This window comes from Protopterus annectens, chromosome 1.part2, assembly GCF_019279795.1.
Source record: "Protopterus annectens isolate FY-2018-M chromosome 1.part2, PAN1.0, whole genome shotgun sequence".
Taxonomy (NCBI): domain Eukaryota; kingdom Metazoa; phylum Chordata; order Ceratodontiformes; family Protopteridae; genus Protopterus; species Protopterus annectens.
Window position 1 is genome coordinate 636,693,954 of NC_056727.1, and position 26,432 is coordinate 636,720,385.

Consider the following 26,432-nt stretch of genomic DNA (forward strand, 5'->3'; position numbering starts at 1 on the left):
TGTAGTGCTGTCGGGTGATATAATTGTGCCATTGTTAGAGACAATAGTAAAGGAAATTGGGATGGACTTATGAGTTGGAGTAATCAATAGTAACTTAGTCTTTTTAGGATTAAGGAGGAGACAGATGTGTTTGAACCAATTTTCTGCTGCAGTAAAAACATTTTGGGTACATGAATGTAGTTCAGCAGGAGACATTGCAGTGCAGATGAGTGTAGAGTCATCTGCATACTGAATGCAAGTGGAGGATGGGAGGGAGGTATTCAGATTATTAATAAAGATGGAGAAGAGGAGGGGACCTAGAATAGAGCCTTGTGGGACTCCAATGGAGACTGGGAGCTGGGAGGATAAATGACCATCCCAGAGTACTGCTTGTTGTCTATTTGACAGGTAGGAGTTGAACCACAGAATAGCCATTGTGTCAAGAGAAAGGGATTTAAGCATATCAATCAGGAGATGGTGATTTACCATATCGAATGCTTTTGAGAGGTCAAGAAATAATGCAGATGAATATAGATTATGGTTGCGATTTTTGTTGATGGTGTCTGTAAAGGAGAGAAGGGCAGTGGTGGTACTATGGAATGGTCTAAAGCCATGCTGTGAGTCAGCAAGTAGGTTATTATGGAGAAGGTGTTCTAGAAGTTGTTGGTGGACACATCGTTCCATGATTTTAGCTAGAGGAGAGAGTAGGGCTATAGGACGGTAGTTTGAAAGTTCAGTTGTATTTCCCCCTTTATGTAAGGGGATGATATGGGAGATTTTCCAGAGAGATGGAATAGTGGATTCGGTTATGGTTCTGTTTATTAAGATGGAGACTGGGAATGCTAGTACCTTTGCAGCTAGCTGCAGATACTCTGCTGGCAGTTTGTCTGCTGAGGGGTACAAGGTTTAAGTTTTGGAGTTGGTTGTGAATGAAGGCTGTGGATACTGTGTTCAACTTTAAAGAGGGTATTTTATTATTAGGAGGGTTGAGTTCAAGGGTTGTTGGTGGAGTTAAGGTGTTGGCAAGAGAGGTGACTGTTTCTGAGAAGAAGTTATTTATGATGTCAGCAATTGTATTAGGAGGGTCTGAGTTAGGTTGGCAGGGGTGGGTGTTTTGGAGTTTCCAGGGTATAGGAGTTTCTTGATTCCAGACCAAAATTTTGAGGGTTCTGTTGGGGTTTTGTTGAAATTTAAAGTTGAAGTTTTTTTTGTCAAGGAGTATAAGTTTCTTTGTGGTATTTCTAAGGTGTTTGAAATGTTGGTGGTCAGTGGGATTTTTTGTGGTTCTCCATTTTGCCCAAAGTTTGTTTCTTAGTATCATTTTTTGCTTGGTTTCTTTGGAAAGCCATGGAGCTGCTTTGGACCTTATTTTAATTTGGCGAGATGGGGCATGGCTGTCCAGAATTTGGAGGAATTTATTATTGAAATAAGTGACTGCCTCTTCAAGAGGAAGGTCTTTGAGAGGTGCCCAGTTGCAAGCTTTAAGTTCTAGGAGGTAGTTGGGAAGGCTAAAGTTTTTCTTACTGCGTATAGTTCGATATACTGACTGCATAGGACTACTATATTTTTGTTTGGAAATGTATGTAGGGAGGTGGTCACTAATATTGTCAGGGAGTATACCTGTTTTATATGCATGGGGATTGTTATTAACAAGTATCCAATTAAGAATACTCTGCTTCTTGGTAGGTTTATGTATTCTTGTAGGGAAGTTTATGATTTGTTGGAACATGTAGAGGTTTATGAGAGAGGTGGGTTTAGTGGAACAGCAGGAGTTCCAGTCAATATTGAGATCACCTAAGAAGATAATTTCTTGTGGGATGGTAGAAGAGAGCCAGCTAAGGATATTTTCAAGTGTATTTATATTTTTCCCAGAAGGGATGTAGCAACACATAATATACATTGCTTTGTTCTTATTAATCTGACGTTTGGAGCAAAGGAGTTCAGCATTTGTAGGAGAGGGAGGTTGGTAGTCTATCAGGCTAATTTGTAATTCAGATTTATAAAGTATGGCAACTCCCCCACCTTTTTTGTTTGGTCGTGTTGTGACAGACATCAGGTATCAGGTGAGCACCAACAGTACCACATCTATACCACATCTCCTGAATATAAAGCAACCAGTTTGCAACAGGAACTGTAAACAATGAAATGCTAAAGAAAAATGTAGTGCAAATATGAATACAAAAGCAATGAAGTGCCTTTATGTTCACTTGGTTTAAAATACAGCTGTAAGACCTGAATAAAGTTGCAAAGTTTATTTGCAGGAGGACCAAGGGGGACAGAATTACACAAAACAACCTGTCTTAAGAAACAAAGGCTTAACAAGTTGTCATGTAGGAATTCTTAACTGCACACACATCAGACAAGAAGATGGACAGAGTTGGAGTTAATTAAATAATACAAAAGTTAGATTAGTTTCAACTATTGTCAAAATAACTGAATATATTTTTAAAATGATTCTTGACTGCAGTTGTTTTAAAATGAATGCATTAAAATGCTTGCTGTTGTAATGCTGTGTTTTGCACATAATTTGTATAACTCGGATATCTCTGGTGTAACTACCTGAAGTGTAAGAGCTTAGTAACAAAAGTGCCTGAATGTCTAACGATCCTACAATATGAATGCAGGTTTGTACAGTATTACTTTCTGGTCATTTAGCTACATAATTCTTTGTTGTTGGTTTACTCTACGTACTGTGACATGCTGTTAAACAACAAAAAAGGATAGTCAAAAGGCAGACACAAAAAAGCCTAACACAATGAATCAGTAGTCACTACGTTAGGCAATTGTGGCATTCATCTCAGGCATAAAGTATCATTTTAATACTCTTACTTGCCTATGCAATCTTTTACGCGTCAGAAGGTTTAGGTATTATCATGTCCTAATAGTATTCTCCATTAAAATTGCAAATTGCTTAAGTAACTAATATTTTTCATTAACATTTTTTTTCTTTTACTTTCTATAGGGCCACCTGAATGACTTAGGTAAAGTATTATTGAGGAGATAAATAAGTGTTTACATGCATGCACTACAGACAACTAAATGAAAAAATATATAGATATTTTCATTGCAGTTTTGTGCACAATCAATGTGCTATTGTGATGTGTTTCATTTTGGGTTTGCAGTTTTTACAATAATTATTTTTGTGGAGTTAGATCTATTCTCATGAATTTCTGAAGGAGTTTCCATTTTCCTCTAACATGCCAAAGACATGCTGGCAGATTCATTGGTCAAACTAAATAATTATAGATGTGCACTGCAGAATAAGAACCCAAGTAGGAACAGTTCCACAGCTCACAATAATCCACTCCAGCAAAGTTATCAAATGTAAGATCCAAAAGGTAAACTATTGTAAAGACCAGTAAAACTCCACTTTAAGATAGTTGCTTTAACATAATTTATTTAAATTGGAGGTGTCAGACACATTTTATCTACTATTATGTCTTTTGAAAATATTAATATCATAATGATTTGTACTACCTTGAAAATCATATAAAGATACAAAGCTGTACTATTTTTCTACATAATGCATTATAGCTCAAACATAATATAGTTCAGTTAAACTGGAGGTATCAGCCACATTTTATTTACTATTATGTCTTCTGAAAATATTAATATCATCAGGATTTGTAATAACTTGAAAATCATATAAGGTTACAGAATTATGCTATTTTTCTACATGATGCATTATACTTCAAACATTGTTGTAAAACTGAACTTTGTTGGTAGAAACAAAAGTACTCAGCACAACAAATCTGATAAGATTTGTGGAGGTGTGATTTTTCATTTGACCTTACATGCAGTCTGCAGTTGATAACTGTTGGGATTACCTCTTCACAATGTGCCAGCTTTGCATATTTCTGAAATCTAATCAGCTCCTGTCATACCTCTCAACCTCTTAGCACAAGAAATCTGGACAAAGCCTAAAATAATGAGGAGACAAAGGCCCAAAAATAGGGACAAATTTTAAATATTGCTCTTACAAACTTAAAAGTTGCTATAATAACAGGATTTGTGTCAGCACGCATTTAATGAATGATATGATGTCTGAAATTCAATTGAAAGAGATGATTTAGAGATTTCAATCCTAAATTATTTGCCAGAAAACCACAAATTTTATGAGGAGCAGACCAAACCTATGAGGCAAAACTCTAGGCATTCTGCATAAATCTGTACAGTTGAGAGGTATGCATGACTAGGCTTGTGATTCTGGTTACTGTAAGCATCATTACATCATTAGCTAAATTAGGAGTCTGAGGTCAGGCCATAAGCTCACAAGTTCTTTTCTACAGCTTGCATAGTTTGGATATCAATCCCAACATAGCACAGCAGATGTTTCAGTATGATAAAATGATATATACCTTCAAAGGAGACATCTCATCAACTGATCAAAAGCCCAAACTCTCAATGGCATGCTTATACTATATGATAGAGGTGCTATGCTAGGTGCTATGCTTATATTGCACGGTAGAGGTGCTATGCTTATACTGCATGGTACAGGTGCTATGCTTATACTGTATGGTAGAGGTAATATGCTTATATTGCATGGTAGAGGTGCTATGCTTATACTGTACGGTAGAGGTGTTTTGCTTATACTGTATGGTAGAGGTGTTATGCTTATACTGTATGGTACAGGTGCTATGCATATACTGCATGGAAGAGGTACTATGCTTATACTGCATGGTAGTGGTGCTCTGCTTATACTGTATGGTAGAGGTGCTATGCTTACACTGTATGGTATGCTATGCTTATACTGCATGGTAGAGGTACTATGCTTACTGCATGGTAGAAGTGCAATGCTTATACTGTATGGTAGAGGTGCTATGCTTACACTGTATGGTAGAGGTGCTATGCTTATACTGCATGGTGGCGGTGCTATGCTTATAGTGTATGGTAAAAGTGCTATGCTTACTGCATGGTAGAGGTGCTATGCTTATACTGTATGGTAGAGGTGCTATGCTTACTGTATGATAGAGGTGCTTTGCTTATACTGCATGGTAGAGGTGCTTTGCATACACTGTATGGTAGAGTTGCTATGCTTATAGTGTATGGTAGAGGTGCTATGCTTATACTGTATGGCAGAGGTGCTATGGTTGTACTGTATGGTAGAGGTGCTTTGCTTATACTGTATGGTAGAGGTGCTATGCTTACTGCATGGTAAAGGTGCTATGCTTATACTGTATGGTAGAGGTAATATGCTTATGCTGCATGGTAGAGGTGCTGTGCGTATACTGTATGGTACAGGTGCTATGCTTATACTGCATGGTAGAGGTGCTATGCTTATACTGTATGGTAGAGGTGCTATGCTTATACTGTATGGTAACTGCATGGTAGACGTACTATGCTTACTGCATGGTAGAAGTGCTCTGCTTATACTGTATGGTAGAGGTGCTATGCTTATACTCCATGGTAGAGGTGCTATGCTTACTGCATGGTAGAGGTGCTATGCTTATACTGTATGGTAGATGTGCTATGCTTATACTGCAAGGTAGAGGTGCTTTGCTTATACTGCATGGTAGAGGTGTTTTGCTTATACTGCACGGTGGAGGTGCTTTGAGTACATCTTCAGCTTTGCCTTGATTTATGTGCTTAAACTTAACACAGCAGTAAAGTGAATTTATAAAGCATTACAACCAAGTTGAAAATGCAAAACTAAATATAAATTATTCCAAAATGTAAAAGATTACTTGAGCAAGTTCACTCAAGAGTACAGACATATAAATGAAGTATAATTTTAAGTTATACAAATCACTACAAAACTGTCTAACAAAGCATAGACCAAGTTGCTTGCAAGGCAATTACACTGCAGTATATGAATTATTCAAAAGCTACACACAGATAAGTTGCTGTGTTGATAAGTGCAGCACAGATCAATAAAAAACATTACATACAAAGTCTTAATCGGACCACAATCAGCGAAGACTAACCTTCTGCAACCAAAACAAAGCACTTATAGTAGCCAGCCCGGATGAGTTTGAAATGATGAAAATTACATGCTAGGAGCATTAGAACTACACCAAGTAAGAGTTCATCAAAGACCACACACAGACAAAGCTACCACTATACCCAGAGAACTCCATAACAAAAGTCCTAGACACTCTAGCATTCCTATTTAAAAATAACCAAATTTCATTGTGGACAATGTTTAACTGTAACTCAAATTTATTTCAGCATTAGATCACAACAGTCTTGCATAACGCTGTAAAAAAAGCTTTTCCAGCATGCTCTTGAACAAGTTATCCAGGGTGCTACAGAATCATTGCCAAAGAGCTGCTGCCCAGAAATTCATTGCACATTCCAGCATAGAAATAGTACAAACAAAAACTGACTGAAAATGCTAAATATTACATATGATTAGCAGACATAACTGTCAAATGTTAGTAGACACTCCTGTGGCATGGAAGGATAAAGCCCTCACTAAAGCCCAGATGACCTGGGTTTAATTAGAGGTTACTGACGCAGAGGCAGGGGAAGGGATGGGCATGCCTATCCAGGGGGGGTACATTGGCATGTCACTATGACAATCCTTGGTGGAGGCCAGAGATGTCATTTGAAGAGGAGTGTGATGAAAAGGGGGAAGGTAGGCCTGGATGAGCAGCTGAGTAGGTGGATCAATATGCTGCCCACTTACATTGCTCACCCACTCAAGCACACCTTGTTATCCCCATGGATGGGGGAAAATCAGGGTAGGTCATAAGTGAACCCCCCCCCGGATGGATGTTCCAATATGTTGAGCCACCAGTAGCCTAAGGATCCATGACAGGTCTCAGCTATACTAGTAAATTTCAGGGGGGAAGGAGTGAACTGTTACAACTGGTCATTGCCTTCTGTTTATCAAAGAGGGGAGTTTTATAATCTGGAGCAATTGTAATGTTCATTCCTGACACTTTGAACGCACTGCCCGTCTCCCTGGCTCGCTTCAACACTGTCTCTTTTTGTTTGAATTAACCATTCAGAGGTTAAAATGTTGAGGATGATTTATATTACTACTCCTGGATGCCACACAATGAGCTTTCTCCATTCCTAGCACACTATTCATGTGAAGGATCTGGGCCATTTTAGATCTGATTTATACCACCAGGTTACTCCCTTCCTTGCTCTCTGGTAACCCAATGATGCACAGGTCATTACTTAAGTTCAGGTCAGTGGCAAGTTGGTGAAGCTGATTAATTTTTCTGATATGCACATCCAGAACATTATGATTGCATTGGAGCTTGTCTGCTTGGCATGAAGTCTGTCCAAGAGCTCTGACTGTCTGATCTCCTGCTTTTCACTGGCCATCCTAAGAGTCCCTGTGCAGCACTTTATATGCAAGCACTGCTAAGCTGGCCAGGGATAAGTGAATATTGTCTGGTGCTTGTGCTAGTTCTCCTGGTCCAGGGGCCATGCTTTCTTATTCCAACCATGGCTGCCAAAAACAATCATCCTCAGACTAGCAAAGCAACAGATATTAGAAAGAGTCAATCAACTGGGAAAACACTTGTATACTGGTAAAAAGCACTACTTTTAATGCAGGCAAATGGAGAATCAGCTGAAAAACTATGAGATAATTATCTCATTGGATGTCAGGAGCTTGCTAAGATAACAGACATCCCATGTACAACCCCAAGCATGTCCATAAAAAGGAATTTTGGCTCATTTTGTGTCCTTATTTAGATTAGTTATGGAATATTGCTCTACTCTTTGATTCTACAGAGAAAAATCATTATTAATAATTAAAAAGATAAAGGTATTTTTACAAAAATAATTACAGAAAAAGCAAGACTATCTATCTTATAGCAGAACAATGTTAGATCTACAAGTCTACAGCTGTATTCAATTGTCTATGAAAGCAGCAAATATCTCTATTTTCTTTTCTTTCAATCTTCTACAAACTCTCTCTTCCTAAATATTTTCCCATATAATGGCCCATTAAAGGCCCAAGTGTGAGCCATATGGCTCATGCTAGAAAGGTCCGTTCAGGGTGCTGTGCCCATTTGTGATGCAGAAACATGCTAGATGCAATGTGATAAGACCTCATTATCAACTAATTTGCTTGTTTCCTGAATTGCAGTTACTACCATGGTCCCCCCCAACTAAGTAACACTTAAGTGCCATTATGGCATTTATGTACTAGGCCCTGGTGTGTCTAATATATCCCTCCATCCTGATCACTGTTACTCTCTGCATGTCATTATAGCACTTTAAAGAGTAATCTCTGGTGGTGTAGTGGTTCCCCCACACCTATCATCCTTATGAGCTGTGTTTGGCACTTATCCCTGGTACCCAGTGGGTCCTCTCATCCTCTCATCCCCAACTATCATTGGTGCTGTTACAACACTTCAGAGTGTGTCTACTGGTTCCTTCCATCCCTGTTATGCTGGTCTGTGCTTTAGGGCACTTTATGGCATAATCCCTGATGTCTAATATATCCCCACACATTCCTACCCCCTTTGTAATGTTGGTGCCATCATGACACGTAGTATTCCCCCCACCCCCGGTCCCCATAATAATGTGGGGGTCTGGTGTAGTGCTTTAGACATTTCTCTGTGGTGTGCAGTAGCTCTCTCACACCCCCGATCCCTGTTTTGATGTTCATGCCTTTATGGTGCCTTTAAAGTAAGCCCTATATCACCCCCACTCCAGATTGGCACCAATACCACAGTTTAAATATTAATCCCATGGGTCCAGAAAATCCCCCCACCCCCAATCACTCTTATGATTTATGTGCCATTATAACACTTCATTTTATCCCTAGTGGTCTACTAGTGCCCCCCAACCTCCATTCACAATAGTAATTTTAGTGAGAGTATGGCACTTTAGAGATGTATCCATGTTGTCTAGTATACCCTCCCACCCCACCTCACCACATCCATGTTGGTACTGTTATGGCACTTTAAAATTAAGCCCTGGTGTCTAGTATTCCTACTCCACCACATTCATGTTCTGCAGCTGAACATGGCCTTTTGGCTATGTTCAGTACCGCAACGTGGTGGAGATGGCTGCATTCTTCTACACAACCTAATGCTTTCTTGAATCACACAGTTATGTAGATGTCTTCCTAGAGGTGGTTCTGGGGAGAGATTGCATGACTAGTTACCATATGCCTCTCCCCCCTGGAATGCCTCATTAGCATTCAGCATGGCCATGGAGCCAGCCCTTCAAGGTGCTGCAAGTCTTTGTGTTTGAAAACCATGCAGCACTGTGTAAAATTGCTTGTTGAATACCAAAATGATAGTGAGATGTTTACACTTTGCAGAACGTTTATGAATCTGTCCTTTGCATAGCCAGACTACTTATGTTTAGCAAGATTGCATGACTTCCTGTTATCTGTAATTAATTAATTAATTAATTAATTAATTAATTAATTAATTACAAAACCGCAAGTCAACATTTAATTGTCACTGAAATAATATCTGTTATAGAATTCACTTCTGCATTTTAGATTAATGCCATGCAGTTTAATTATATTTATGCAACCATGTTTTAGGTTTACTTACGAGTATTTAGGAATATTGCATAGCTACTGTGCTGGAAGTCTATTAATGTTTAACCCCTGCAGAGTAGTAGCTAAGCTGAAAAACTATAAACTCACACAAGACAGCTGGTTTTATAGCAAAGCCTTTCTTTGAGCAGTGCAGTCACATTTGGATGTCCACCTTTTGGCTACCTTTATTTTTTTCATCAGCTCCTGTTAATATAACAGTGTTGATTCTTAGTCCACTCTCATTTTACATTTGTTCTGATGGGAAAACACATATAATGATCTTAGTGCAATAACAAAGTTAAACTATTTCATCAATTCTTCTGCCATTTTAAATAATTGTTTTCTTGTTATTGTAGGCATGTTTGTTATATACAGCAAGAGGTTACAAGATCGAACGAAAATTATAGAGGATAAGTTTATCCGGGTACATTTCTGTGATTTTTTTCCATTTGTTTTTGGTATATTCACAGTAATAATTATATTTTGCTAATTATATATATATACAATAGTGTTTGATATAGCAAACAGTATTATCTGTTGTTACAATTTGATTACTGAAGAATACACTGAAAATAAAAGTTTCAATTTACTCAAACAAAAACATTTCAAGTTTTACAATTGTTTTTTTTTTGGAAAATCAGTTATTCCTGAAAATTGTATGCAACAAATACATTGCAAAGTGTGTTTCATTTAGGCTGGAAAAATCAACATTTCTGATTTTAAATCATGCTAAAGCATGATCAGGTTCTGAAGAAATATGTTTGCATATTCATGATTGATTCACTTCTCAAATCCATCTATCAATCTATCGTGTGTGTGTGTGTGTGTGTGTGTGTGTGTGTGTGTGTGTGTGTGTGTGTGTGTGTGTGTGTGTGTGTGTGTGTGTGCGTGTGTAAACCAAAATGTAAAAAGATCACACAGAAAAAACACTCCGTAAAAGCTGCAAGAAAAATCCAGCCAACACAGGAGGTTTAAGATATCACACTGTGAAAACTGTAGCTTGGCTGGGTCTTTCTTGCAATTTTTACTGAGTGGTTTGTCTGCGTGACTTTTTTACCTTTTGGTCTTGATGCTAGTTGGAATATTTTGTAGGCAGCTTAATCTTTATGGGCAGCAGCTGGGTTTAAAGACACTGCCTTTTTGAAGTATAGCCTAATTGTCCACTTATGCTCTGCTGATGACATCAATAAAAAGGCTGAAGCTTGCATGTCCACAGCTAGTGGGGTTTGGCTGTATTGGCCTGGATGTAACCATAAAGAATTAAATAGTAAAGAAGTCATGGACATTCAGAAGTCATGTAGTTGAAACACGATGTCTTTTAGGGGTCATTTGCATATATCCCATATGGGCTTCTGTTACAGGAGGTTTAAGGTATCACACAGTGAAAACTCTAGCTTGGATGGGCTTTTCTTGTAGTTAATATATACATATAGATAGGTGCATATAGATAGATAGATAGATAGATAGATAGATAGATAGATAGATAGATAGATAGATAGACAGAGAGATAGATAGATAGATAGATAGATAGATAGATAGATAGATAGATAGATAGATAGATAGATAGATAGATAGATAGATAGATATTTAGTATTCACTACATCTGTTTGATTCATCCAAACATAAGTTGTCAGAAATGCTTATATATGGCAATTCAAGTACAAGTATTCCATAATTCTTGCAGTTAAGCTTGTCATGTTGCAAGTGTGATTAAAAAATACCTTCTAAAGTGGCAAGACCATCTGCAAGTCATACCCTTACTCCATCATTCACACTATCAGATTACTTTAGCTTGAAGAAAGAGTGATCTGGAAAAATAATCTAATCTCTGTCTCACTCTTTCTCTGACTGCATTGACCTCAGACCATACAGAAGTCATTAATAAATGAGTAAACAAATCTGCACCTTAAAAATAAACAGGAAAAAAGCAAGTAACATCATTTAAACAAATGAGCTAAACAATTGTAAGTATATGTACTTGCATATCTCTGAAAAGTAAAAGGCAGTGACATTTTTTTAAATGTTCATATTGTTGAATGGCTGTACTTCCTAGTGTCTGTTTTGCCGAAAAAGGTAAGTATGGTTTTAATACAGTTGGGAGTGTGCGTGCATGTGTTTGGGGGTTAAAGTTAGAATTACGGATTGGTAAGGGGTTTGATTTAATGTTTGCTTGAGTGTTTTTCAGAGTAGGATTAGGGTTAGGTAAGAGGATAGATTAGTGTTAGTATTTGTGTGTGCGTGTGTGTGTGTGTGTGTGTGTGTGTGTGTGTGTGTGTGTGTGTGTGTGTGTGTGTGTGTGTGTGTGTGTGTGTGTGTGTGTGTGTGTGTGTGTGTGTGTGCGCGCGTGTGTGTGTGTGTGTGTGTGTGTGTGTGTGTGTGTGTGTGTGTGTGTGTGTGTGTGTGTGTGTGTGTGTGTGTGTCTGTGTGTTCGTATGTAGTGGATGTCCGATCTGTCTTGTAAACTGGTAGTTACACAGAAAAGGTTTACAAAGATAAGGAATACCGATTGGATTAGCAACAGGGACAGGTTAGGCTTACAGCATGTGCCCTGCTGCACTAAGTTATGCATGTTAATCTTAAACATTAACCCTTCCACTGTCCCTATACCTACACTTTTCCTTAGAAAAACCTTTTCCATAACATTACCACTATTCAGGCACATTATGTCTTAGTTTTATAGAAGAGTTGTTGGTTTAAAGATCATTAAATTAAAGTGTCTTCCTTTGGCAAACTTTTGTAATTTCATTGTTTAGGGTGTTTGGTAATGACTGTTTGAAATGTTTTTGTCAGTCGTACATGTCCAAAATTTTGACATTTCGAACATTCATAATAGAATCAAGAGAGATAGAGACAAAAAGTGAGCCTAGGGGTCTGGTGTGTGATATATAGGGTCTACTTTGTTTCGCTGAATCTGATTTCACTGAATTTCATTTCACCCTGACCACATCGTTGAAATCACAAATTACTGAAAACTCATTTCACTAAACTGAACTTAGTACTGTAAGGCAAGTAAAAAGTATATGCCCTTTTCACCACTGTTGTGCGATCTTGGAGTTAGTATATATAGTTAGAGGGTTGTGGGGGGCACAGCCCTCTACATTGGAGGGTGTGGGGGTGTAGCTCCCCCAGCTTGTTTGTTTTATATTCTATTTTACCAAAAACTTCAAAACAATACATTTTAAACAATGGACATGCATGGTTACAACACCAATGACTAACTCTCTCGAGAAAACAATAAAATCTAAGTGGGGAGTACGCCCCCTGCACCCCCACAATGTGTGGGGGCTGTGACCCCATACCTCCCCAACTATATATACTAACTCCAGGATCGTACTACAGTGGGGAAAATACCTTTCACTTGCCTTACACTACTCTACACAGTGCCATATATATACTAACAGCAATTCAGTGAAATGAGTTTAAAGTAATTTGAGTTTTCATTGATGTGGTCGGGTGAAATGAAATTCAGCGAAATGAGATTCAATGAAACAAAGTAGGCCCGAAATATAATATGTCCTATAATGTAAGAATAGACAGTGAATTTAATGAGAAACCATGAATCACAAAAAAAAAAAAAATTCCCAAGTCCTGTAGTACAAGGTATGTATTACATAAAACCGATGTCAAAACATTCCATGTGTCTATGTATTTATTTTTCTGCATTCTTATGTGTTAGACTAGTGTTCTCCATTGACTTCCATGGGGAACATTAGTTATGTTAAATGCCTAAATGTGTGCTGATTAGAACTTTAAGTAGTTTACACAGGTGTTTATGAATGCACTATTTTGTGAATGGGGGGGTTTGTTTAATTAGGTATTCATTTTATTTTATTGCATTGCCAGTATTAGTTATCTAATAGGAATCATTTTTTTACCATTTATTTTTTGAAAATGACTTTATTAGTTGTGATTCCACAAGTTTACATTGTAACATCATATGCATTTCTTAAACAAAGAATACGATTAATAATGTTTATGTAACAATACTATGTCAAATAGCTAAAGAAACATCTCAGCTATTTTTAACAAATTATAATTCTATCTACATTGCTATAAATATATACACTATTAATACAACTATATGCGGTATTTACAATATCCTCATACATTTACTTTTCCATTGTTTAATTTAATAACAACTATAATGCTAGAAATAAAGTTCATTTTATTGATCTTGTGATTCAAGAAACATCATATATTTATTTGTTTGATAATGCAGAAAATTCTGGCCATCGGTTGTTTACAGATTTGATCTTAATTTTAGGTTTTCAGTTATGATCCAGTGTGACATAAAAACTAGGACATTTTGTACATGTAGCCAAATAAATCAGACCAGTACTGGTGCAGTCAGCATATAAGTTAAACATAAACATAAACATTGCCCCTGTACTTGGATGTTTTTATGTAGGAATGACAGCCAGGATGTTAAAAGACAGGGTAGTAGAACATTTAGAAGACATAAGAAGGGATGTGCCTACCAATGCTCTGAATAAACATATTAAGCAAAAAGAAGGACATGTATTTGAGTTTATGGTACTACGTACTTTTAATGTGAATCTCAGGGGAGGGAGTATTCAGAACAGGACAGAAAAAGAATTACACTGGATCATAACAGGCTGGCAAAGGATTTGGCTTGAATGAAAGTGTACCTTTAATACCCCTTCTGTTAACACGGAGACTGATTCATTGATTGTTTGCAAATGGAATTGTTTTAATTGGTTAATTGGGTGCTTAGATCTGTATTTAAGAGTGTTTGTCAGTTGTATATTTCATGGTCTGATGAAGTTTTATACAAAAAGGCTTACCTCAAGTCATGGAATAAATTAATACTTTTCTTAAAGCCTTGGTTGTCATATTTTCAGCTTGGGCTATTCAAAATTACATTTGTCAGTTTAGAGGACACATTAACTAAGATATCTAAAACTACATAAAAATAAAGTTACTATCCAAGGATTTATTACCCCTTAATACTCTTTCAAAAAAGTCCGAAAACTGCATGTTTGTCTGCATACTCTTGAGAGTCACAGAACCATATACTATTATTATTTCATAAAATGAGGTATATAGAGAGAAGAGAATACTGTGCCTTTCTTTTGCTCTATATTGTTTTGTTTTTCTTTTTCTACTCCCTGTCTTATTCCTTCTCTTTTCCACTCATTTTCCTCTCCTTTCTCCTTTCCTGTTTTCTTCTCTTCCCTTACTCTGTTATCTTGTTAGTCTCCTTTTCTTCTCCATTTCATCGTTTTCTTCCCCTCTTTATTTTTCTGTCGATTCTCCTTATCCTTTATTTCTCCCTTCTTTTCCAGTATATGACTTTGTCAGTGTTGTTTATATCATAAAACATCCAACATGCTTTAAAAGAATTATACAAATCTATTTTCTTGTCCTTCCTTAACATATACAATTAGACACACCTTTTCACTATTCCATATCCCTCATAATTTAAATGACTCTTACGTCAGATTCTTCTGTTAGGAAACAAGTAGTCTTTCCATTACATTAAAGCCTTTTCTACTCTAAATCATGAAATAAGGATCGATGATATCATTACAATTAATTAGTATCTTTCCTGCATGTGTCTTTGCAGACATCATGTTATTCTTTTTGATGTGAATAAGTCCATTTGATATTTAGGACAGTGGGTATTTTCTATTTTTCTTTGATATCAAAATAATTAATTTTCTGTTTCTATCCCATCAACAGCTTTTCTGTTTTTTCCCTCCCTTCTCTTCATTCTTCTCCTTGTTTCTCTTTCCCCTTCTTTTCTTCCATTTCATTTTTCCCTTTTCTTCATTTCCCATCTCTTCCTTCCTTCACATATATTGTGTCTGTTTATACTTATATCTGTATATCATAAAATGGATGCATATGGAGAAGAAACAAGAAACAATGAAGAGGAGAGGAAGGGAATTTATTTATTGTTAAATTATTATCATGAATTTAAGTCTAATTATTCTAATAGTGTTGTTATATGATTAATAATTTTACCTTATATAATTATCTGATGCAGGATCCAGATAAGTCTTTTCACTCTTTTTAGGAGATGATTAATTCCCTCCCCTTTTTCTTATTCAACTCCAGCTCTTCATTATTAATATCACATTTCCATCTTTAACTTGCATTGCATATATCCTCAAGATCCAAAAGTAATTACATATCATTTGAAAATGTGCATACATCTATATGTTTTAAAGATTTTAAACTAACCGAAGTAATGAATATGTACTAAAATTCTCCAGTAAAGCCGTGAGCATCACTTTTAGGCTGATTTAGTAATTATAGTCTTTAAATATTATTTATTGAATTGTATTCTGTAACTGTTGTCATTTATTGTTGAACCATTGCAGACAATCAAGAAGTGTTTTGTAAATGTTGTCTTAAAATTCAAGCCATTCCATTAAATTAATCCATAACCTATGACAAACATTTAAAAATAAATAGCATATTATTTTGTGTCTGTCTTAGAGTATACACATGTATATATTTAGTGTAGTCACTATAAAGTTTGCTGTATTTTTGACACTTCTTTTGTGTATCATATAGGAATATAATCACTAGTTTTCTCTCACTTCTTAATCACTATTATTGTCATACTAGCAACAATTAACCATTTAATTTTATTAAAGCAATATCTTTGTATTTATATCTAATAGAATATCCAACTAATATGTTTATATAAATCATAAAACTAATAACTATAATCATAAGACTACTAGTCTAACTCTCAACCTAAGCACTCAAAAAGCATCTTACAGCCCAGCACTTGTTCAGACCTAATAGCAAACGTTAATATACCCTGACACTGATTGCCCAGCAGGGCAAGGCTCTTTATTCACCCCTCACCAAACAAGTGACTAAGTAGCTCACCCTACTATTCAGGCATGACCAAAGGGCAACTTCAGGTGCACTCTCCAGTCCAGCTGGTGAGTCTGGGTATCCTAAGGCAATGTTACAACTGCCTCATGTACACAGACAACCTTCTCCTCCTACCACAAAACACTAACATACGTGAGAGATGCAATTATATAGCCAAACTGGAACAGACAGTTAACACTTGCACCACAACTCCAGCTGCACACAGACCTACTAAAACAGCACTGGCAAAAAATACACATAAATACACAAAATCATACTCGGAGGCTCTAAATAAAAACCTGCAAAAGCATCAGAGACCTCCAAAGCAGACACCCAAACAACCTGCACTTCCCATCACAAACCAGACAACACATAAAAGACAAAATCAGTGTGCCGCACAATCACAGCCCTTAAGGTGAAATGACATACCTAACACACTAGTAATAGGTGACTCTATAGTCAGGCACACTGACATCCCACTCACTAGGCTGGACAAGAAGAAGGTTACTGTTAGCTGCCTGTCAGGAGCCAGAATCCACCACATAACACAAGCACTCAGGTCACTCCAGAACAAGTACAAATATGACTGTCATTGTTCATGTTGGTGTGAATGACCTGAGACGTACCTCCCTGGACTACATGAAAAGAGACATGGAAGAGCTCTCTGATCATGTAGCCCAGGCTGGTATGACCCTGACCCTGAGTAGCATCCTGCCCTCACCAAAAATGATACTTCCGTATAAAGAAAAAATGATCAATTTCAACAATTGGCAAAGCTTTTGGTGTCATTCAAAGGGGATCCAGTGTCTGTCAGCCTGGGACGACATGCTCGACAAGCCGCGTTGCTTCACAAGAGACAGCTTGCACCTGTCACCCCTAGGCTTTAGAATACTGGCCAAGGATCTTGCTGCCCCCATAGTGCCTTTTTTAGGCAAGGCTCAAAAGTCAAACCCATCTCTGTAAACAGCACAATTAACAAAAAACTGAGGGTTATGCTACTCAACGCCAGGAGTTTAAATCTCAAAATGCACGCACACGAAGCACTCCTCAGTATGGAGAATGTCAACATCTGTGCAGTAACTGAAACCTGGTTCAAGGCTCTAGAGAGCACCCCAGCACTACCGGGCTACAACTCATACCACATGTTTCAGCCACAGAACATGGACCGAAACACAAAAGAAGGGGGTGTATCCGTATTCATCAAGGATACCTACACCTCCAGGTTAGTGGCGTAGCATGATACCTCTGAGATCATCCATCTGCAACTAACATAGGGCAAAACTGCAATGCAAATCGTGGCCTGCTACAGATCACCCTCCATGACACAGGACCACCACTCCACCTTTCTGGAGACACTGAAAAACATGAAGGTCCTACCAAACACCCTGATATTGGGCAATTTCAATTACCCTACTGTTCGCTGGGAAAACTACTCGAGTACAAATTCCCAGGCCCAGCACTTCCTGGAATTCATCAACGCAAATGCCTTGGATCAGCTGGTAAACTCCCCTACGAGAGGTGAAAACATATTGGACCTGGTCATCACCAACATGGGTGACAGGTGTTCCATACAGGAGGTCAACCCGTCACTGGTTAGATCAGACCATAAACTAATCACTCTGGATGTCCACACCCCACCACCACCCCCAACTAAGGAAACCATAGTAAAAAACTTTTCTAAAGCAAACTTCACCTTACTTAAGACAGAGGTGGTGAGTTTCACAGCCCCCACGCTAAAGGATAATGCTGCCCAAGTACCAGAAACCTTTACAAATGCACTCTATGAGCACCTACAAGGCTGCATGGATTGTGCCATCCCTAGCAAAACCAAGACTCACTCCTCTAAGAGAAGGAAACCAGTTTGGTGGACCCCTGCAATAAACAGGCTATACAATATAAAGAGGAAACTAGATCAGATAAAAAGCAAATCCCAGGAAGGAAAGACATCCCTGATCAGTATCAGTAAGAAACTGAGGTCCCTCATGAAATCATCCAAGGCTAACTTTGAAAGAAAAATAGCAAAGGATTCAAAAGATAACCACAAAGCATTCTTTAGCTATGTTAGGAATCTAAGTGGCAACTCATAGATATACACTGAACTAGTGCAAAATAGCACAAAACATACTGAACCTACTGATATTACCAACATCCTGGTAGATAGATTCAGTGCAAACTTCACCCCCCTCTCACCTCCAAAAGGGCCCACAACAATACCGGAAAAGTGTAGTGTCCCAAAAATCACAGATGCACAGGTGAAAACAGCCCTTTCAAAAGACAAAAACACAGCATGAATGGGACCAGATGGTGTCCCAGGCTGCGTTTTGCATGAACTACAGAATGAACTAACCATCCACCTAAGCACGCTGTTCAACCTCAGCCTCTCCACAGGCTACGTGCCCATAGAATGGCACATAACAATGGTTATTCCTCTCCACAAAGGATGGGCCACAACTGACCCTGGTAATTTTCATCCCATAAGCCTGACTAGCCTGGTCTGTAAGGCTATGGAGTGCATCATCGTGGAGCTCATTAACAAAGACATTGGGAACCTCCAAACACTTGACCTGACCCAGTTCGGCTTTGTTAAGGGCAGATCATGCCTACTAAACCTGGTTGACTTCTTTGAGACAGTCACCAAGGCCATAGACGAGGGAAAGGTGGTTCACACAACCTACCTTGACCTTGCCAAGGCTTTCAACACCATTCCCCACTCCAGTATTACAGAAAAACTCACCAGCCTGAACATAAACCCCTACATCACGAGATGGGTTGCCAACTGGCTTACAGACAGAACTCACAAGGTAAGAATAGCGGGCTCCGGGTCCGACTCTAAACCAGTCACAAGTGGTGTCCCGCAAGGCTCAGTCCTGGGACCCCTACTGTTTGGCATATACTTCTCAGAAGTGCAGGCAAACACAGGAGGACTATGGCTAACCAAGTTCACCGATGACTGCAAACTGGGAGCCATAATTGACTCTCTGGCTGACACAGACATCCTCCAAAAGGGCATTACTGAGATGGACACCTGGTGTCAAAGTCATGGCCTCAAGCTAAATGCCAAAAAATGCATAGTCATCCTGTTTGGGAAAAACAAAACACTCACGAATTACCACATAGGTGGCAGCCCCCTTAATACAGAAGAGATAATAAGAGATCTGGGGACCCAGGTAGACAGTAATCTCTCCTTTGACAATCATATTGCCAAAGTAGTTAGGAAATCCTTCTATGTGGCCCATCTAATTGCTGAAGGATTTGCATCTAGAAATAAAGAGGTTATAGTGCCCCTCTACTCGTCACTCATTAGACCCATCATAGAGTACAATGCTCCATTTGGGATGTACCTCACAAGACACTTCCAACAGCTGGAAAGACCACAAAAGTACCTCACCAAGAGGATTACTGGTCTCAAACATATGTCCTATGCAGCCCAACTGAAAAAACTCTGGCTGTACTCAGTGGCATATCGCTTACTCAGAGGTGATCTCTGCCTGACTTACAAAGCCATGTCCAACTCAGAACTGATGGACATGCTCCACCTAAATAAATCCAAATCACTGTGAGCCAGTCATTCTAGTGAGCTAAACCTCGCCACAACAATAAATAGAACATGCTGGAGGGATAGATTCCTGTCACAGAAACTCCCCATGCTTTGGAACAAAATTCCAAATTATATCAGACAGAGCCCCTCACTAACACTCTTCAAGAGAAACCTTGACAAGTGGATGGGTAACAGAAAATACACCCCTGGGATCACTTCATTGGCTCTGCTTGACAGAGGATCAGTTAATCAATGGGGCGGCAAAAGTCGACACACTCTGGCTAGGCTTATAATTGCCCGTGGGCAGATAGCCTAGTACCTACCTATGAATCTATGAACCTATAATATGATATCCAAGTAATATTTTAATAACATAAGTAAAAATCTGTTTACTTTAACCTGTTAACCCATTCCATGTATATTAAATTTGGCTTTTTTTTGCAGAATATCTACATTAGCTAATGCATTCCATTTTAACAAGATGTGGTTACATTTAAAAATAAGTCTTTTGACTTGTAAGTTAGAGATACATGTCATCGTGCTTTACAGATATATTCCTCAGTTATCTTTTAAGTCAGTGTATCATTAATCAAGTTGTCCTCAGTAAACCAAAACATGTCTGTTTACACTCTCCAACTGCTGACACACCCATATAACCCAAGTCTTGCTTGTTTTCTTTGTTGTACTTCAAACACAGTGAGCTGTTCAATACCAGCAGTGGAGAATATGGCCCTCCAATTTGGAAATCCCATACTTGCCAGTTAAGTACAGATTATAATGATGGAGTGGTTACACGCAGGCAAGTTGACTGGAATGTTAATGACAAAGTACTTTAAAACCAGGCAGTGATATCATCTGCATTTCAGAGAAGATAGCTATGACTGCAACCAAGTTTTCCTTTCACTTATGAAACAAAATCTGAATAGCTACAGGCATCTGTGACATTAGCTATACAAAAAGTAACTGAAAAAGTCTTGAGACATTTAGTCAACCTCTTTTCTTCAGTCAGCCACACAGCAACTGTTGTAACATAACCACTATTGCTTTTAACAGTATGAATGCAGAACTGTGAAGACTATTTAAACACTCTTTAAAGAGGCCAATAACCAAGCTAGGATGAGTCCAGTTTTTTTTTACTACAATGAAGTACACACACACACACACACACATATATATATATATATATATATATATATATATACATGTATGTTTACTATTACAATGTCGACGTAGCATTGTACGGCTATGAACTATTGGAACTAGAGATGTTCGAATAGTTCATATGTGTGCAAGCTACATAATCGAACATTATATATGCAAATATATTGTGCATTCGCAAATATGAATGTTCGATTATGTACAGGGATTGTGGTACAGTGCAGTAAGGGAAATACATCCCTTTCCTCACTGTAGTGCAATCTCGGAGTTGGAATATATAGTTAGGGGGTGGGGGGGCGCAGACCCCCACAGGGGGGTGCAGGGGGGGTTGCCCCCCTCCATAAACAGGATGTTAGGTGTACTAGTTAGGGAGTTACGGCAAGGGTTGAATTGCTGTTAAGTGCCATAAAATGTCGTGTTCAACATTTTTGGCATTAGCTGATTTTCGACATTAGAGCCATTAGGTAATGTGTACTTTTGGCAAAATAGTTCACTATTAAGTACCGTTTTTGTTTTAAATTTGGATATTTTAATAGTAAACCATATATATATATGTGTGTGTGTGTGTGTGTGTGTGTGTGTGTGTGTGTGTGTGTGTGTATATATATATATATATATATATATATATATATATATATATATATATTTATTTCATTTTCTTTTTTGATTACAGCTTTTCTCATCTTGACAAAGCAGCTGTAGTAATTGAACAAACTTCTTCCTACATCTTACTGTTGTACAAAAATATCTGAAGTGAAGCCTTCAGTCTTAGCTATTAATCATTTAGCTTGACCAGCATTTAGTGTTGTCAGTTGCACAGCAAGACACTTAACCTGTTATATTCCCAGAAAATATGATGAAGGATTCAATGTGAGTGGAGCTGCTCTATATTAACATACCCATATTATTTTGCAGCATTGGCGGGACTTAACATTGAGGTTATTTATTTTCTAAGTGTTGGCCAAGGTCAACTGATCAACATTCCCATAACTGTTTACTGCTCAAGCTAGCCCAATAAGATGTACTTCAGACTATAGAATAAAAAGGGTAGCCATGATCCGAGTGCACTAGGCTGGATGCAACAGTTACTTCAAATGAAAAATATGTACTATTTCCCCTCTTCTTCTCTCTTCCTACAGGAAAAAGCTATGCTTTCAAACCCAGTGCTTGTTCTACCTTTCACTGCACAACTGACAGCTCATCACATCTCACTCTTGCATGCAACACTGCATTCTCCCTCTCTCTCTCTCTCTCTCTCTCTCTCTCTCTCTCTCTCTCTCTCTCTCTCTCTCTCTCTCTCTCTCTCTCTCCATTATCTCTGTCTGTCTCCCTCTCTCTCTCTCCCTCTCTCTCTCTCTCTCTACATTATCTCTCTCGCTCTCTCTCTCTCCATTATCTCTGTCTGTAGGTCTCTCGGCCAGCACTTCCAAGGTGAAACAACTTCCAACTACATTAAACTCGGGTAGTAGAATTTTACTTGCAAATTCAGTTCTGTCTCTGCAAGCAACCAGTGTATCTCACAATAACATCTCCATTCCAACAGGCTTTAATTACCCATTCCTTATTCCTTTAGATCATTTCCCTTTGCAAACTGAAACTCTGGTCACAGCTGTACTTGTTTATGATGAAGAATTAATCTTTATAACATAATACTGTGTACTGTGTACCACCAGCTCCTGGGCTGCTCTTTTACTGTGAAGAAAGATTAATTTTATACTTAATGAAATATCTTATTGCAAAACATGCTCATGCTGCATAAAAGGCAGGCTTTTTCTATCATTTCAAATGTAAAGTACTAAGTAGATTAAAAATTCTCATTTGCTGTTTCTTCATAGACAAAGGTAAACAACCACTTTTAATCAAGCTAAAGCAGATGTATTAATATTCAGAAAATAACTGCTTATCGTTGATTATAGTTCAATCTACCAGTGTAGTGAATAAAAGAATAATAAAAAGACAATTTAATAGTTCTTAATTACAGTAAACTTTTGCTACTTACGTTAAGCAAATAAATTATTTCAGTACTTAATTTATGGTGAAACTTATCTTTTTAAAAGCTTCATTTACATATAGGTTTATGTTTATATATGTATGTGTGTTGACATATTCATATATATATATATATATATATATATATATATATGTATATACACACACACACACACACACACACACACACACAGACACACACACACAGACACACACACACACACACACACACACACACACACACACACACACACACACACACACACACACACACACATACACACACACATATACGGGAACAGAACCTTCATTGATATGTCTGTTCATCGATGAGTGAAAAAGCCAGTTCAGCTGATCAAAAATCAGCTGATGAAAAATGAAGAGCTTTTTCAGTGCTAGCTGACTGAACTGTGCGAATCAGGGAGACTGCCCTTTCCTCACTGTTGCTCAGTCTCAAGGCTCATATATATAATTAGCAGGGAGTACGGCTAAAAGAGTGGTCTGACCCCCCCCCCCTCAAAACCATTTTCTTTATTTTTTTATTTTTTTGATCATTTGTGGGTCATTTCTTTTCATAGTTAACTATCAGCTGTTGATTATTTGTAGATCAATAGTTAGGGTGAGGAAAGGTTAGGTTCCAGTGCCAATATATATATATATATATATATATATATATATATATATATATATATATAAGAACATTTAGGAGAGAGGAAGAGGAAGGAAAAAGTTAACTGTAAGCAAAACAAAATGTTGTTCTTGATAGTAGTTTTAATAATGCATGGCATATACTGCGTGATATAAAATAAAGCGTTTTCAGTTATTTTTGTATGTGATAAGGATACTAACCTAAATAGGTGCCCCTATTTTTTCCTTCTTCTTTTTTCTTCTTGTTTACTTTTAAGAAATATAGGCACTGAAATGTAAAAAGAGAAGAAAGCCTGGACAAAAGAGCATAATATAAGAAAAATTTATCTGCTTTTTCTGACTTTTGCATAGGGGAATGACTGGATTAAGACCCATGGTTTGACCCAATAACAAGTTTTAAGGGGAAGTAAATAAATAAAAAGACACTGAAAATAATGAAAAGTTTTCTTCTTGCAAATAAATTTTTACAGTTCAGTTTTCTAGTGCAAGGTAACTGTATGTCTGGTTCTCATGTTTCTGTAGAAACAATCTGATAAGGAGGCAGTAAAAGTAGAATACTTCTTTCTTTCAATGGCTAGGCGATGATGTTTTCTGAATGCATGTAATTTGTTTTCCATATCTGTGGAGAAGAATAAAGATAAGACAAAAACAGAGAGCACTTAGTGGAAGTAAAAGAACAGGTTGCACCACGTACCTTATCATGGATAATCTTTATTATAGGTTAATTCAAACCTGTGAACCTGGCTGTCAATCTGGGACAATTGTTCCTATTAGGAGGTTTTAACTTCATTATTTGAAGATGTATATATTTTTGTCAGTTAGTATTAGGTTAATAGGTTCTGTGGGTGCTCTGCAATTGTGTTTGTTTTTTTTTTTTTTGTTTGTGGGTTTTCATTAAAACAAAAAGTCTTGTATGATGTGACATAGGTTCAAATGTATTTGAGAAGAAGCAACTGTATAAAAGATCAACCTGCCAAACATTAGTCTATGCATGTAACACAAAAGCTGGAAACAGACACTTTAAAAAAAACACTGATGTACATAACATGTGGGAATACTAACTTCTTATTATAATGACAATGGCTTTCCATACCATCTTTAAATGTGAATGATCTCACAGATATATACAAAAAAGAAAAAAAGGAAAGAATAGTGAACCGAATTAAAAATGCAGAGTGCAAATAGCTATGTTACAGGAGACACATCTGTGAACAAATTAGTATGTGAATTTGATAAAGAAAGGATTTCAGGATGGTTATTCAGCAGAATATCTGGGATGAAGGAAAAGGGACGTATTTATATTAATTGCAACATTAGCTCCAGTAGTGATAAAAGAGGAAGAAAAGATAACCATGGTAGATTTGTAGTACTAAGGGGGCTACTGGCAAGGGAGGAGGATTACATTGGCATGTATTTATATTCCACCTAAAACTGCTACTACGTTGGAGCTTAAGAAAATTTTGGGAGAAATAATCAGCTTTCAATAGGGAATATTACTTCTAGGTGGGGACTAGAATTTGATTTGCAACAGTAAGGATGTATCTGTAAAGAGTAGAAGGGAAATAAAACAAAAGGGGGTACATTTTTGAAGAAAAATAAGAAAATATTTGGTATGAGAGATGTGAGTTCAGTAGTAAGAGTTCTAAGAGAATTTATGTATTATTCCCCAAGATTGAAAAAACTGGGCTAGGCTAGACAGAAATTGTGTTTCACAAGAACATGTGCATTTAATATAAAGTTTTAATATACATCCAATAATTATTTCATATCTTGCATCAATAATAAATAAAATAGAAATGCAGGGTAATGAAATAAAAATGAGACACTGGAGCTTCCTCACCTATCTGTTAAAAAAAGAAAGGAATTTAAGGAATGGATAAGTGGAAATCATCAGGGATTTATTAGGGAAGTCATAAATTTCTTCTGAAAATATAGCTAGGGAGTGGGATAAAATTAAAGTGGAGTTTAAAAATAGAGTAGAAATAAAAGAAAGAATATACGGTTAAGAAGTAACAAAAGTTACTTAAAAGGACTGACAAAGGTTAAAGTTTTGTAGAATCAGGGGAATCTCTCAGAACAATAAGAGATGCAATTGCAGAGTGGTAAAGAAAATAAGCAAGTACCTCGATAATATGCATGAGTTTAGAAAGACAGCTGTTAAGCAACTATTTTTTGATAATAATTCCAGAGCACAAAAACTTTTAGCACAAGATCCCAGGCAACAGAAAGTGGAAAGGGTTCTTGCCAGTCTTAGGTAGCTTATAACAAGGAAAATAACCAGTGATCCTGTAGAGGTTATTAAAATATTTTGGAAATTGTATGAAAATCTGTACAATGCAGGGAAGTGTAGAAATCACAAAGAAGTACAAACAGAAATGTTTATGGAAGAAACAAATACACCAAGGTTAGAGGTACATGAGGCCCAATTACTAACTGTTAGGATAGGAGAAGATACAATAAAAATGATGCATAACCAATCTACAGGAAAGTCCCCAGAAATGGATGATATCCTGTTGAAGTTTGGTAGCTAGGATGGCAGAAAGTGATAAAGATCTGGAAGGTTTTGTTTAACAGTATCCTGGAAGAAAGAAAGCAGTGGTGGCTGTAATAACTAAAGATGGTTAATACCCATCAGCTCCAGCTTCATATAGGCCCATTTTAATTCCAAACCATGATTATAAAGGGTTTATGTCTATATGTCTATAATGGCTAAAAGAATGGCTACAAGAATAGCAAAGGTGATGCCAAATTTGCTAGATATGGATCAATGTGGTTTTGTGTAGGGAAGGAAAACATTTGACA

General features: G+C 37.4%; 1 protein-coding gene across 1 annotated transcript in view; it reads left to right on the top strand.

Annotated features, from left to right (window-relative positions):
- The window catches only part of LOC122792399, a 339,957-nt gene extending 330,025 nt beyond the window's left edge, over positions 1–9,932 (top strand). Inside the window, exons 8-9 of the mRNA XM_044060188.1 lie at positions 2,942–2,960; positions 9,799–9,932. Coding sequence (XP_043916123.1) covers positions 2,942–2,960; positions 9,799–9,932 — 153 coding nt within the window. The remainder of the gene's footprint in view (positions 1–2,941; positions 2,961–9,798) is intronic.
- Positions 9,933–26,432: the final 16,500 nt, after the last annotated feature.